Genomic DNA, 16,525 nt, shown 5'->3' with positions numbered 1-16,525 from the left:
TTAAGTATTCAAGAAGTTCATTGATTCCAAGATATGATAAGCAAAGGGAAATCTACATCTAGATGTATCATGCTGATCTTAAAATTACCCAAATTATACCTTCAACTGAGTAAATGTTTCACCGAAAGCAAGCTTCTCAACAGCAATAATGAAAGCCAAGTGAAAGTGGAATAACGTCTTTATTTTTGCTAAAAGAAAGTAGTTACCAGTCTAGAATTCTAAACCCATTGAAGACAAGGATAAAACATTGTCTGATTAAACACCAACAAACTTTACCACCAATTTAGCTTCACTATAGCCAATTGCCAAGGTTACTCATCCAATAGAAGGAAGATGACATAGCTGCAGGGAAGAAACTTGTGGCTATGTAGGTGTAACTCAGGAAGGCTGAATGTATTTATCATTAAAATTTAAATGCAAATTGCAAATTTAAAAATACTACAGGGACTGATTCTTGTACTGCAGTTTAAGCCGCCATTTGGAATGCCAGCATCCTCATGCAATTGCAGTTCTGGCTGCTTGATTCCTGAGCCAGCTCTGCTAATGGACCTGGGAAAACAGCAGAGGATGACCCATGTATTTGGGCCCCTGAACCCTGGGGAAAACAGAGAAAATGTTCCTGGCTACTGGCTTAAACCTAGTCCAGCCCCGGCCGTGGTGGCTATTTGGGGAATAAACCAGCAGATTGAAGTTTTCTCTCTGTAAATCTCCTTTCAAGTAAAAATAAATAGAGCATTTAAAATAATAACAATACAGTACATTTTAATGCATGAGTAACACAAGAAGGAATAAAAAAGCTGAATAAATCTTTTAAATTCTTCCGGATAATTGTAAAACCAAATATGCTTAATAGATTTATTTTAATGAAACTATTGAAATTTTTATATTGCGTTTCCAACAAATACAAGAATAAAGAGCAGTGACATGAGCATAGAACTAAAATTCCTCCAAAAATTTCAGCAAATGAACTCCAGTAATATTTTGAAATTAAATATAACATTACATCTTTTGAAAATGTAATACAGTTTAATATTTAGAATGCAATCAGGTTGATTCACTACCTTAAAAACATTGAAGAAGAAAAAAATTCAAGAAAAAGGATTTGCTAGGATTAACCATCCATTCATGACTAAAAATTCTTAGGAAGATGTCGGTAAGAGGAAATTTTTAAAATCTGAAACCCTACAGAAAGCATTAAAGAGAAGCATTTGCTTGGAGACTTGCAATAAACATTATTTTAATTTCTACTTCTTTTTGAAGAAAATGATCATAAAGAGATTTAGTCTTAAATAGCGCTTAATTATTTATATTTAACTGGAACATTTCATAATGTTAGAAAAATATAGGACCTAGATGTTGCATTAAAGAGGATGAAAAAATGTAGCAAAGAAAATTACTATTTGTAAATGGTTGTTATTAAAAAAAGTCTGTAGCTCAGGGCCTGGTACGATGGCTCAGTAGCTAAATCCTCATGTTTAATGTGCCAGTATCCCATATGAGCTCTGGTTTGTGGCCCACCTTCTCCACTTCCCATCTAGCTCCCTGTTTGTGGCCTGGGAAAACAGTAAAGAATGTCCCAAAGCCTTGCAACCCTGCTCCAGCATGGGAGACTCAGAAGGTCCTGGTTCCTGGCCTTAGATCAGTTCAGTTCTGGCCATTGTGGCCACTTGGGGAAAGAACCAGTGGATGGAAAATCTGTCTCTCCTTTCCATAAATCTGATCTGCCTTTCCATTAACAATAAAAAAGTGTTAATAGTTTTTTAAAAAAAAATCTGTAAACCAGGTTTCTTGATGAGGGTTTTTAAAATTAATAATAGATTTCTGGCCTCCTGTGTAAATTCCAGCTAGGTGAATGTTATAACCAGAAGTTTTCTGCACATGTTTATACTCCTGTGGAACTCTGATCTTCCTACTTTAACTTCCTAATGTTACAATTAAAGGCCTCTTAAGCCTATGACTATAGAGTGGATTAAAATAATATCATACAAAAACTGATGAAGAGTGGGAAGGTTGGGATATTGAGAAGTATGGAAGTGAAGGAAATATGCCTATAAAATATACGGAATCTGTTCTTTCATAAAAATAAATTTAATTATATAACAGGAAAATAGTATCATGGCCTTGGAACACAGCAAGTTTTTTTTTTTTTCAGTCATGCAAAGCTCTAATCATACAGAAAACAATGGACAAGTTTGCTTACATTATTCAAAGATGCCATTTAAGACTGAAAACCAAGAGTGGACCAAAGGCTGTGTTTACAATCCAGCAGAAGGCCCAAGTGTACAATGTACTTTTAAAAATTCTGACACACCAGTTTGAAAAATGTAGAAAACAAAGCAGGGAAAGATGACTGAAAAGATCTGAACAGGCACTTGAAAAAAGCATGAAACTGGTTAATAAAAATATGCCCAATAATCAGGTCATACAAAATGATAAAATAATATTGTATACCCATTAGAAAGTCTAATAAAACCAAGTGTTGATGAGATGTGGAGTAAATTCTAATGGCAGTGTAACATGATTCAATTTGGAAATTAGGATGTACTGTGGTTGGAGCTATGCATCCCTCTGGTCTGGCAATTCTGATTTTAGGAATATACCGAGAGACATGTACACCAGACTATTAAAGCAATATTATTCATAATGATAAAAAATTGAAACCAGTCCATATCTACTAACAAAATATACACTAAGCAGACGATGGCAGTCACACAATGGAAAAACACAGAATTAGCAAAAGAAATGAAGACATTTCTAAATTTTAAATATGGACAAATTGTTGAAAAGCTTACATTGAGAAACAATTTATTCTATGTGTATAAACTTTGAGAGGTAAATTGAGTAATAGAAATGATATATGATGAAATAAAAATATAGATTTGATTACAGTAACAGCCTGGGTAACTTAAGACGGAAGACAGCAGAAGCAGTTGTGAGGAGGAAGGGGAATCAGTACTTCAGGGTGTTGGCAATACATTTCTCCATCTAGCTTTCTGATAATTTATTTACTTAACATGTATATTGTATCTACATTTCTCCATCTGCAGACTTTTATTACCATCTCATTTATTTTTTAAGAAAACAGTTTTATTTTGAAAGGCACATCTTCCAGAGAGGAGAGAAATCTCCCATCCTCCATTGGCTCACTCCCCACATAGCCACAATGGCCAGAGCTGAGTTGATCTGAAGCAAGGACCAGAAACTTCCCTTCAGGTCTGCCACATGGAGACAGAGGCCAAGGATTTGAGCCATCCTCTGCTCTTTTCCCAGATCTTCAGGCAGGAAGTGGGATCAGAAACAGAGCAGCCAGGGTCTAGAACTGGCACCAGTGTGGATTGCTGACACCTCTGGTGGAGGATTAGCTCCTCTATCACCATGCTGGTCCTTTTTATTACCATTTAAAAAAAGGTTTCAGGGAAGGCATTGTGGTGTGTCAGGTTAAGCTGCCACTTTTGTGGCCCACACTCCGTATCGCACATCAGTTTCTCTGCTTCTGATCCAGCTTTCTGCTGATGCATTTTGGAAAGTAGCTGACAGAAGTGCTTGGACCTCTGCCATGCACTTGGAAGACCAGGATGGAGTTCCAGGTTCTGGGCTTCAGCCTGGTCGAGTCCTGGCTGTTGGGGGTATTTGAACAATGAACTAGTGGACCGAAGATTAATGTCTGTCTGTCTCTCATAGTCGCCTAGATGAAAAATTTTAAATGTACACATAGATGTGATACCAGCATACACACATACACACACATACAGGAGTTCTAATTGTATGCAAAAGAAGGTGGTAAAGATAGAAGTCTTCAGACTGGTGTTGATACATATGTTAATGTGTCTGTTTTGCCAGAATACTTTGCTAATCCTAATTAAAGCATTGTAAGCCTCCTATATTATTTGTGGTTGCAGTTAAACCATGAGAGATGTGTAAACTTTAATCTAGGTCTTGTCTTAGGGAGCAGTTTGTTTTTCCTCTCATTTAGTGGTTTCTGTCAGTTTTACATAGAAGATTATCAGCTTTCTTTATAGTATTTCATAGTAAGAGTTAGTATTATTTTCTCCCTCCATCTCCATTCTTCAGTTCTATAACTGTTCCATCTGTGAAATGATAGCTTTTAAGAAACCTGCTTTGGGACTGAGCTTTTGAAAATCAGTGTGGGGCCCAGCGGCATGGCCTAGTGGCTAAAGTCCTCGCCTTGAACGCCCCGGGATCCCATATGGGCGCTGGTTCTAATCCCGCCAGCTCCACTTCCCATCCAGCTCCCTGCTTGTGGCCTGGGAAAGCAGTCGAGGACGGCCCAAAGCTTTGGGACCCTGCACCCGCGTGGGAGACCCGGAAGAGGTTCCAGGTTCCCGGCTTTGGATTGGCACACACTGGCCTTTGCGGCTCACTTGGGGAGTGAATCATCGGACGGAAGATCTTCCTCTCTGTCTCTCCTCCTCTCTGTATATCTAACTTTGTAATAAACTGAATAAAGCTTAAAAAAAAAAAAAAGAAAATCAGTGTTAATTTCTTTTGTATGCAAAGGGAAGAAATTCTGGTGTAACAGTTAATATTTGTTTAGTTTAAGGTTTTTTAGTATAAGGCTTTTTCATGCTGTTTTTATTCTAGTTGCCACAGTTCTAGCCTTAGCATTCTGTAACCAAGGAAATGTCCTATTTTGAGCACAGCATAGTACAAGTAATACCTTTAAAAAATAAAATATTTGAATATTCTGAAACAAATCTTAAAAAGAAAATTCAGTGACTGTAGTGACAGAAAAATACTAAGTTTTTACACTATATTCCCTTTAAGAGAAAGTCTTGGCATGTGTATATATTTTAAAATCTTTGTTTTACCAGTATGACACACTGAAATTTCCAATGCTGCCTATAAAAATATGTGCATACATAGGGAAACCAATCGCTATAGTATAATGCAACTAAAAAGTGAAATTTAAGAGCTGGCTTTGGCACAGCTGCCACCTGCAACACTGATATCCCATGTGAGTACCAATTTGGATCTTGGCTGTTCCCCTTATGATCTAGCTCCCTATTAATTTGGGGAAGCAGCAGCAGATGGCCCAAGTATTGGGCCTTTCTATCCAACATGGGATACCTGAAAGGACCTCCTGCTCCAGGCTTTGGATTATACAAGCTTTGACCTTTGCACCCATTTGGAGGGTGAATCAGCAAATGGAAGAGCTCTATAACTTTACCTTTCAAATAAATTTTTTTTAATTATTTATTATTTTTACTTCATTAATTACATTGTATTATGTGACACAGTTACATAGGTACTTGGGTTCTCCCCACCCCTCCCCAAACCCTCCCACCATGGTGGATTCCTCCACCTTGTTGCATAACCACAGCTCAAGTTCAGTTGAGATTCCCCCATTGCAAGAGTATACCAAACATACAGTCCAGCATCTTATTGTCCAGTCAAGTTCAACGGCTTCTTAGGTATACCCTCTCTGGTCTGAAGATAGAGCCAGCAGAGTATCATCCCAGTCAATTGAAAGCTCCAACATACCATCAACAAAAATTTACATCATTATGGAATTAATTGACAATAAATTTTTTTAATAAAATAGAAACTAAAATTTACATTTAAAAATCTCTGTGTAGAAAATGTATTTCTAAATTCAGTTGATCAGAATTTAGATCAATGTAAATCAGATGGGAATAGGAAGCAGTTATGAATGTGAATATAAATTCTTCATTGAAATAAGTATTACGATGAAATGCTAAACATTGATTTAGTAGCATGTTATAAGGATCATTTTTTGAAATATAATTAGGTTTAAATTGTTTTTATAATACTCCATTTTGTTGGTTACCCCTCAGAGAGCTTTGCTGTCATTTCTTTCACCTTCTATTATGGACATTTAAAAACATACTCAGAGGTAGAATTTAGTATGATAAAGTACTAATTAACCAAGAAAGTTTTAAATTAAGGAAGACCTGAAGCTTTTCTTACAAATATGACTCTAATGTTCATAGTGTTGGATTAGCTACGCTAGAAAAATGGCATCTATGTGCATGTAAGTCGAAATATACTTAGGGTGTAAGTTGAAATTAATAGCACATTGCTTCTCAATAACTTTATATTCAAGATTCATCAGATACATTTTTAACTTTTACAAAACAAGTATTATAGGCATATTTGACATAAGATTTTATACTGATGACTTTCTAAACAGAAGCATAATGCTCGAAATAATTTTGGTGTGATACTAGAGGTCTTCAGAACTGAGAATTGAGTTGGGTGTTGTATGATACTGTGAAAGGTGCTGTAATTCTATGTAGAACAATGAAATAAAATATTACATATTTAAATTGCACAGATACTTTCTTTTGAAACTGATTCCTAAACCCATGTTATATAAATCTGCCATTTTCTTTGTTTCTCTGGTTCGTGATAATGACTTGCTACTAGGAAAAATCTTGTTTCACCTTGCATTTTGGGGTTTTTTTCTTTGGTTCATTGTTCTTCAGATGCCATTAAACTGCAGCTGGTTGAAGCCGGCTTGGTAGAGTGTCTTCTAGAGATTGTTCAGCAGAAGGTGGATAGTGACAAAGAGGATGATACTGCTGAGCTCAAAACTGCTTCAGATCTAATGGTTTTATTACTTCTTGGAGGTGAGTTGTAACTTATACCATCCACAGAACATGGCTGTCAGATACTTTTTAATATATTAAATTTGTCATTTTCGCATCACAAATTCTATTGATGTAACAAACTGGAAACCTTAAACACATCAATGAGAGGATGAGAGATAATGAACTTAAGAGAAGTCTTTCCTGTTGTCCCATATTTTTAGAACTGTTGTATAGAAGAAATAAGAACTAACCACTGGATGTCTACCTGGGAAATAGCCTAGAAACACTCTGTTGTCTCGTCTGAATTAAAGGCTGTAATAAAATGTGCTTACCTTTCATGTTATGAATTAAGTTTGTGAGCTATGTAGTTTCCCAGTTAGAAGCTTAGGAATATGGATTTGTTATACTTAATTATTTTTCTTTTATTTAGCCATTTGTTTGATTTACCTCCAGATGAATCCATGCAGAAATTATTTGAAGGAGGAAAAGGCAATGTGTTTCAAAGAGTGCTCTCTTGGATTCCCTCAAATAACCACCAGCTACAGCTTGCTGGAGCTTTGGCCATTGCAAATTTTGCCCGAAATGGTAAGGGTATTGGTTCCTCCTTTATAAATCCAATGTCCTGTATTTCTATTTCCAGTGGAAGAATTCAGAAGTTGTAGTGCTCTACAATAGAGTGACTGTGCTTCGCAATCATATACCAATGAAAGAGCCAGAAGAAGCTTATAGGCTCTAAGCACAAAGAAAGGATAAGGGGAAAGCTAATTTCCTGGTTTGATCAATACATATCTATTGATACATTGCATTGTACTCCCTGAAGATGTATAAATACATTAATAAAACTAGGTATTTGTGTAATATATACATATTTGCTGCTGCTTTAATTTTTTAGAAGTCACAAATATGGAGCCAGTGCGGTGGCTCAGTAGCTAAATCCTCACCTTGCAAGCGTTGGTATCCCATTTGGGGATGGGTTCGTGTCATGACTGTTCCACTTCCCATCCAACCTCCCTGCTTTTAGAACATTTTATTCTGTCTCACCCTTCCAATAGATATAAATAAATCAAAAGTCAATAAGATTTATATTGACTATCCTAAGAAATTATGTGTTTTATACAGTTCAAGTAAATTCTAATGAAGATCCATGAATTATGAAGTAGTTCTGTTGAATACTGTGCATTTTAGAGCTTAGTAAGCTTGAGTGTTATTCTGTTATACGTTTGATATAAGGAGATGTGCTCTTTTCTTGGTAATTTCAAGCTGAGTATTCTGCTTTAATACTTAAATACATTCGTACTTAAGTGAGAGGGCCCAGTGAGATGGCCCAGGGGCTGAATCCTCACCTTGCAAGCCCCAGGATCCCAGGTGGGCACCAATTCATTTCCCAGATGCTCCACTTCCCATCCAGCTCCCTGTTTGTGACCTAGGAAAGCAGAAGAGGATTGCCTAAAGCCTTGGGACCCTGCACCCATGTGGGAGACCCCAAAGCAGCGCCAGCCATTGTGGTCACCTAGGGAGTGAACTAGAGGGTGGAAGCTCTTCCTTTGTCTCTCTTTTTCTCTGTGAATCTGCCTTTCCAATAAAAAATAAATAAATCTTAAAAAAAACAAACTTAGGTGAGAATATTCCTTAGTTATGATATTGTATTCCTCCTATTCAGTGTAGAAGCTCACACTATGGGAAATACAGCACACTTTTACTCTTAAACTTAGTAACTTCAGTGATGGAGTTAAGACAGACCAATTTTTGATGATTATTCAAGCCAAACATGGGTTAGTGTATTGAAGTATTCTGTCTGGTTTGTAGATACCTGAAAAATAACTTCATTATCAGCCATGATAACAGGAGGTTGAGTATAGTCAGTCACTGTTCCATTGGCAGAAAACAAGCATCCTGCACTGTATGTGAAAACTATCAGTGAAAATTTTAAGCATGTGATTTCTACCTGCCCTGATATGCAATCATGCTATAAGCAAGAGATCTTTGTTGCATTTTTCTGTTTTTTCAGACTTTAGGCATCTTTATAATCAGACTTCTCATTCAGTAAAAAGAAAAATCTAAATATGTTTGGGAAAAGAACTGGGTCTTTAATGTTTTATTGGCATGCATCAGTACTACAAAATAGATATTTAAAAGAAAAAATGCTTTTTTCTTCAGATGGAAATTGTATTCATATGGTAGACAACGGAATTGTAGAAAAACTTATGGATTTATTGGACAGACATGTAGAAGATGGAAATGTGACTGTACAGCATGCAGCACTAAGTGCCCTCCGAAACCTGGCCATTCCAGGTAAGGTATAAGAATGGAAGGCAAACATGTACAAAGTTTTAAAAAAACTATCCTTTTGGGGCACATTAATGTACTTTAAGGAACTTTTCTGACATATAGTAAAAGTCTTCAAATTATTCACACTTTTAACTGATAACTGGAGATATGTTAAGTAAATTTTCGGACACTATGTCCCATATAAATCCTTTCTTCAAATTATTCAAACACCATTGTGAATGCTTGGCTTTTCATTAGGTTGTATGGTAAAACTTTTTAAAATTGTCTTCAGAGTAGAAAAGTTAATGACATTGATGAACAGAATCCTCTAAAGACATTTTTTCCCTTACATGCGAAAACAGTGTTTTTTAAAAAGTGTCTCTGAATTAATAGTTTTTGAGCCATGAATCAGATTATCATGGGAAATAACACAGATGATCGCTTTCTAAAACTAAATGTTTGATTAGGTAAATTGTTTCCTGAGGAACAGTCAGTCAGTTGAATCAATGCATTCAATTCTGTTTAAATAGCATTTTAAAATTTATTGATAGCTATAAAAATACACTGTGTCAAGGACAAAGAAAACTGACAAATTGTGTTTTCTGTAAATAAGAAGTCAGCGTTTTCAGATTTTTTATATATTATATAACTTTAAATTAGGCTTTAAAAAATATATGTTATGCTGATATAGACAATAGAATACTTAAATACACACCTCTACTCTTAAAATTCACAGAAATGCAAAAGGATTGCTTGTAGTGTATTATCTTTGAGGTTCCATTTTACATTTTTCTAAGTTATATTCACTGTTTCCCATCAAGAGCACCCACACCAGTTTAACCATAGCCTGTTTCTCTTTTTGTCTAGTTGTAAATAAAGCAAAGATGTTATCAGCTGGAGTCACAGAGGCAGTTTTGAAATTCCTTAAATCTGAAATGCCCCCAGTACAGTTCAAACTTCTGGGAACATTAAGAATGTTAATAGATGCACAAGGTAAAAGAAATTCCTCATTTTTGGTATGATAACTGTGAGTATGCCTCTAGTTGAAAAGGGTCCTTTTGTTGTTGTTTTTACTTATTTTTGAGTTCTAAGCCCTTCAATACATTGCTTCCTTAATGTTCTTCAAAGTCTGCCACAGTACTAGCACACAGCCAGGCTTAATCAAAACAGGTATGAAGTTGTTAGTATATTTTGTAATAAAGTCTAAGGCATTACAGAAAATGCCAAATAGTCCTTTGTAATAAACTCTACAGCTTTACAGAAAGTGCAAAAAATGCCAAACAGTCCATCAGATAAGGAATGTTTGAAGTACTTGCTTTAATAAAATTGCTGTTCTGTGCTTTTGAAACGTGTGATTTCTTTAACACTTTTAGACCTTGACTAATGATTGCAGCTGATTGCCATTTGTTCCTTTGAGATTTGTCTTTTTTTCCCTATAGCAGAAGCTGCTGAACAACTGGGAAGGAATGTTAAATTAGTGGAGCGTCTGGTGGAATGGTGTGAAGCCAGAGATCATGCAGGTGTGATGGGCGAATCCAACAGACTGCTCTCGGCCCTCATACGGCACAGCAAATCAAAAGTAAGTTCCAAAGGAAATTGTGACTAGGAAACATTGGACTGGCCTCTTTGGAAACCCAGCATCACAGAACCTACATAATAAGCTTATTTTTTTATGTGTTTATATATAGACACGTTCAGTAACAATGCTAAGGAAAATTTATTGAAGATGCATTATTTAGTTTCTTATAGTACTAATATATAATACTTTGGAATCAATAGATGGAGTCATAATCTGTCATTTAGATGGTCAGGTTTCTTTGTATCTGTTTCTTAATATACAAAAACAGATGAGATCCGTCTAAAAACATTGTGAGGATTTAGTGAGATCATGTCTATGAAGTGATAGCTGGTACCCATCACGCAGGAAGCACTCAAGAAACCAAGGTTTCTCTTGCTGCTGCTTTTATTGTTGCCGCCACAACCAGTACTCATGTCAGACATATTCTTTGTGCCAGACACTAACCCTGCTAGCTGTGGACATTGAGAAATTACATGGTATTCAGACAGCATATGATAGCCAGAGCAGAGTTGAACGGTAGCCATGTACTGGTAGGTAATTTGCGAAAGAAGACATGAACTGTTTTAAACATATAATGCTGAGAACACCAGTCAGCAGCCTGGCACCTAATTTAGTAGATTGTATTTCTTTTATTATATATACACACACACACACACACACACACACACACACACACATATATATATATATATGTTAGTATATACATATACCTTTATCTAAGGTGAGCCTTTTGATCACTTGAGTTATACAACCTGAGTGGTGATTATACATAAGAAAATCAGTTTAGAATTCAAATCCTCCAGCTATTGTCATTAACTTAGGGATTTAGAGAAAAAAAATGAGTGTTCCTTGTGTACATCTCTTTAACGTCAATAATTACCTTCACCGTCATAGCTCTGCCCTCTGGTTAGCCAGCGGCCCTTCCCCTTCATGCTGAAGCTTCAGGGCTGTACCTAAGGGAAAGCAGTTGCTTTCCAGGACCTTCTTACTACCTGTCTATTCCAGTCTTTTTGCACTGACAACAACAGTTTGTGGGCACTGTGACTAACTAGCAAAATGACCTCCTTTTGTACTTTTTTCACCCCTTCTCCATTGTAAGTCCTCTCCTAGGCCCGCTTGTTTGCCATATAAATATAACATGTAGTATTAGCTTACCTATCTAGTGAGGGGACTGATAGTAAAAGCACATAAGAATAGCATTGAAGCCACATATTTCATTCGACATAACAGGAGAGAGACCAATGCTGTCTGGGAGATCCAGAATGGTGTTATAGAGGGGGAGATGTTTCATGTAAGATAAGGTGCAAGTTTACCTTGTGGGTTCCAGGAGAGGAGATGCGACCTGAAATAGGGGGACAGTGCTCTTTTGTCAACTGACAAAGTTTATTTCCAGGGCATCAGTTTTTATACATTTCATGAAACAGTGGTTCAGATATAACTCAGGATTGGATCATGCCTAAGAACACAGAGACAACAAAGAAGCTAACAAGGCAACTTAGAGTTATTGTAACAGGGAATAGATAATACTGTCCATCCTTGCTTGACTAGACAGAGCACAGATGTCCATGTATCTTCAGGGAGAGCAGGAAAGCACATCCAAGGACTCACTGGGGGCAAGAGCACACTGTGGGAGAGAGGCCTTCCGCCTTCTCTTTCCTGGAGCCTCTTCTCAACAGGGTCCCACAGGCCTCTGCTGTCCCAGCTTTCCTAAGGGATGTGTCCCAACAATAGGGGTCTCAGGTGAAGAGTTAGAAACTGCAAATTAAGCAGTATTGCTGGAAAACAGTATATGGGGACGATGGCAAAAGAAAATAAAGATTGAAGCTTGATATGACAAATCAAAGATTTTCCAGAGAATTTTAGAAGCTTTTAAGCAGCAGAGTGCCGTCATTGGGTTTTCATTTTGAAGTCTGACAGAGGGCTTTAGTGGAGGCAAGCAAAAAAAATTGAAAAGTTGTTACAAAAATATACATGAAAGATGAAGATCTGAATTAAGGTTTGAGGTTGAACAGTTGACATTGCTGATGTTAAACCACTTTTGACACAAAGGAATACATTTTATGTGGTTGGGAGAAAAAAGCGAAGGATTTAAGAAGGATAAAATCAACTAAATTTGACAGGTTTGCTGGAGGAGGTGATTTTAAAGAAAACTCCACGTTTCAGTAGCAGCCCTGGGTTGTGTTTTGCCATTAAAATGTTATATAGGAAGAGATGTAATTTGTTTATTCCTTACTCACAGTCTCAGCACTTTTTGGAACTTAACCAGCATTGACTTAAAATTTTTTAAAAAAAATCTTAATTCTGTCTAGTTAGGTTACAAACAACAGACATGTTTCTGGCATCTGATTTAGGACTTTTAAGTAAGTTCCTGTTACATAAAGTAGGAAGCCATAATGACTTTGTAAATGTGTCTTCAGTTTGGTATCAGCTAGCGGTTATATAACAAACCATTATCCATAGAAGCTGCACCCCAACTGTTTTAAGGGCCAAAACTCTTGAAATACAATATTCTGTTGAAGTTTGAAAATCTTGAGGAATATAACGAGTTTCATTTATCATAGATTTCCCTTTCCTTCATCTAATCTCCATTCTTCCTCCCACTCCCACACGCTTGACTTTTTATTTGTTGAGTATCCATCACTCTGTGGGAGCTTTGAAAAATGAAGAATATAAAGCAGCACCTTTCTGGATGTTGTAAGTGTGTATTTATGTATGTAATAGAAAACAGTTTGAAAATGTCACTACAATCCTATAAAATTTAACTTCAGAAATGCAATTAAATACCAACCAAATAATTTCTCCTTTACATATTTATTTTCTACAGTTAATAGGATTTACACTGGACATGTGAAAATACCTCAAGTTTGTTGGAACTAGAATTAAGATGAGTTAATTTGAATGCATACAAAACTCTTCAGAAAGTGCACAGAGAAAAGATGGAAGCTATGGCAAATATGCCTAGACTATAACATCTTTTTCACAAAACACTATCTTCTAATTCTGTTTTGCACAATTTTTTTTGAAGTACTTGAAGGTGCTTGGGAAATGCTGCTCTGAAATACACTTACAGTAACACTAGGTGCGAACTGGCTACATATAGATCCTCAAACAGCTGTTATGAATCACAGTGCTCTCCATGTGTTATTCTTAAACTTTGAAGATCATACTCCTTTTAAAGTTGCCCTGAATTCTGTCTGAGAATTCATCCCTCCAAAAGCTTGCCCTGACTTGTAAGAGTTTTCTCTACATCTCAGGTTTATGGAATTAGGTAAATTCACACAGTTGAAAGAATGCCCTCAAATGGAGCTCCTCACCAGTTTGCTGGATCTTCATACTGCACATAGCAGAAACTGACAAAGGGAAAAAAATGAGTTTTAGCTAACTCAGAGTATAGAAACTGTCAAGGAATCATTCTTCTTAACTCTCTAAGGGGATGACATTCATCATCAATTGTATATTAAGCTAAAAGCTTATTTAAGGAAATGTACTTAGTCATTTACTCATTCCCCGAACAAGTATCCAAGTCGCAATTTGAGAAGACTTTAATGGTAGTCTTGAAAAAAATTTCAGTAACACCCACCTGTATATTTATAAATTGATTATTCTCTAATCAAGCCTATCTCAAAACATTCTGTTTGTGAGCAACATGATTACTCAGTTTTCAGCATGGTTTTAAAACCTGAATATATTTCAGTCACCAAGGCCAGATTGCCTATTAATGCTAAAAAGATAAAATTGTTGGCAAAGGCAATTGGTTTTGATTTTACGTCCCCAAACTGAATTTTCTAAAAGAAAACTACTTTGAAATAATGTTTTATTGTACATATTTCTGTTTTCTAACTTCGTAAAAATACTTAGAAATTTTTACGGGTTTTACAGAGACATTTTGTGGTTAGCAGGGCTATCTGTAAGAATGTTCCATTCTGTAATATGTAGAAGTGCTTTGAAAAAAATTAAAAATGACTTCTGGATTAGTTTAAGTCTGTTGGTTAACTTACTGGTATTTTTATAGGTGATCCTTTTTGCTTCATGAACTGCTAATAATCTTTCATCTTTTGAAAAATATCTTGAGGTTAAAAAATAGCAATATTCATTCATAGAGCCATAGTCATATTAAATGATTACTCTGCATAGATGAATTTAGGACATTAGTTTTACATTGACCATAAAAGACTGAGGACTTGGTAATCAAACTACTGCATTTGAACATTAGCTTTGCCATTTAACCCCATCTGGTCTTGAGATTTCCTACCTTATTATGAGTTTCAGTGTCTTCATCCATATACGGGAAACAATGTTTTACTAATGGGAAATTCCTGCAGAATGAAAAAAGAAAATGCAGTAAGGACCCGGTATAATAATTGTTCCATAAAGGAAAGCTTTTGAAATTAGATTGCTTTTGTAATTTTTTAAAGATTTATTGGAAAGTCAGATATACAGAGAGGAGCAAAGAGGAAGATCTTTTGTCCACTGATTTAATCTCCCAGTGGCTACAATGGATGGAGCTGAGCTGACCCAAAGCCAGGAGCCAGGAACTTCAAGGTGTCCCACGTGGGTGCAGGGTCCCAAAGCCTTGGGTCATCCCAGACTGCTTTCTTAGGCCACAAGCAGGAAGCTAGTTGGATGCCCATTTTGGATCTCGGCGTGTGCAAGGTGAGGACTTTCGCTGTTAGGCTACTGCGCTGGGCTCAATATTAAATTGCCATTTATCACATAACAGGTAGAATGCTTTATTTACCTTTTTCCCTGCGAACTGTAGGCAAAGCAGTTTCATACAGTAGTAGCTGTTTAATATTTGTCAAATATTTGGAGACAGGCATTTCTAAAGGTGTTTTGGAAAAGAGGGAGAACAAAGAAACTATGCTGGATGTAACATCACTTTTGATGTTCTGATATTTCCTGTTCTTCCTTCTGCACTGGACTTTGCAGGGTGAATTTAAAAAAAAAAAAAAGGATGAAATGACCACCCAAAGGCCAAATCTTCTCAGAATTGGCATTGTGGTGTAGCAGGTAAAGCCAAGTCCTGCCATGCCAGCATCCCAAATAGGTTCAAGTTCATGCCAATCTGCTCCACTTCCTGTCCAGCTCCCTAGGAAAAACTGCAGATGGCGCCCAAATGGCTGGATTCCTGCCACCCATGTGGGAGACCTGGAAGAGGCTCCTGGATCCTAGCCTTGGCCTGGCCCAGCCCACACTGTTTCAGTCTTCTGGAAGTGAACCAGTAGATGGAAGATTTCTTTCCTTGCTCTCTCTGTATCTCTTTCAAATAAAATTTTAGAAGTTTACAAAAAAACTATTAATGGAAATTTACTATATACCAAAATACAGCTCACAGAAGTTACCGTAAAAATAATTCTAATCGGAAATTCCAAGTGTCTACTTTTCTTAAAAATGTACATAAGAAAAAAATGCAAAGTAAACATTTTTCAAATATTTTAGCAAATTTGAAAGAGTTCCTATTAGAATTGGTTTGGTATCATTTTTTTGTTGCAAACCCAACTGGCCTTCCATCTGCTGGTTCCCTTCTTCTTGTCCGACAGTCCCCTGGTCTTCCACATGGCTGGTAGGAGCCCAGGTCCTTGGGCCACTATTGGCCATCATTACAAGCAGCGGCTAATGTACTATGCTGCAATGCCAGCCCCAGTTCATATCCAGAGCTTCACAGTAAAAATACTAAAAAGTAGACAAAAAATTAGTTTTGAAGTATTCTTCAGTTGTAACTTCCCACTTCATGAGTTTTAACACAACAAAATCCTCTGCAGGATGAAGATAAAAATGGTTACTAGAGATAAATGTGATTGTATTTGTTATCTAACTTGTAAGATAGAAAACTACCCTGGGAAAAGTACGTTAAGTACAATTATGAAAGAAGCCTATGGGACACACATCATCCTGACATCATAGATGAAGTCCCTAGGATAGGACTCAGTGGCGTGGACTAGTGGCTAAGGTCCTTGCCTTGATCCCATATGGCCACTGGTTCTAATCCCGGCAGCTCCACTTCCTCTCTATCTCTCCTCCTCTCAGTATATCTGACTTTGTAATAAAAATAAAAAAAAAAGTCACTAGGATAACAAAAGTTCTGGACTTTTCTCAGTGTTGTTGC

The 16,525-nt window shown here is 36.6% G+C and overlaps 1 protein-coding gene across 6 annotated transcripts in view; it reads left to right on the top strand.

Annotated features, from left to right (window-relative positions):
• The window catches only part of RAP1GDS1 (Rap1 GTPase-GDP dissociation stimulator 1), a 153,519-nt gene that overhangs the window by 126,728 nt on the left and 10,266 nt on the right, over nt 1–16,525 (top strand). For 4 of the 6 annotated variants that reach the window (XM_058667027.1, XM_058667025.1, XM_004590549.3 and 1 more), the window contains 5 exons: nt 6,468–6,611; nt 7,026–7,157; nt 8,730–8,864; nt 9,708–9,833; nt 10,280–10,419. In XM_058667027.1, coding sequence (XP_058523010.1) covers nt 6,468–6,611; nt 7,026–7,157; nt 8,730–8,864; nt 9,708–9,833; nt 10,280–10,419 — 677 coding nt within the window. The remainder of the gene's footprint in view (nt 1–6,467; nt 6,612–7,025; nt 7,158–8,729; nt 8,865–9,707; nt 9,834–10,279; nt 10,420–16,525) is intronic. The other 2 variants (XM_058667028.1, XM_058667026.1) reach the window with 1 other exon arrangement.

The sequence above is a fragment of the Ochotona princeps genome, chromosome 7 (genome assembly GCF_030435755.1).
Source record: "Ochotona princeps isolate mOchPri1 chromosome 7, mOchPri1.hap1, whole genome shotgun sequence".
In the NCBI taxonomy this organism is placed as follows: domain Eukaryota; kingdom Metazoa; phylum Chordata; class Mammalia; order Lagomorpha; family Ochotonidae; genus Ochotona; species Ochotona princeps.
This window is presented reverse-complemented; position numbering and strand designations above follow the sequence as displayed.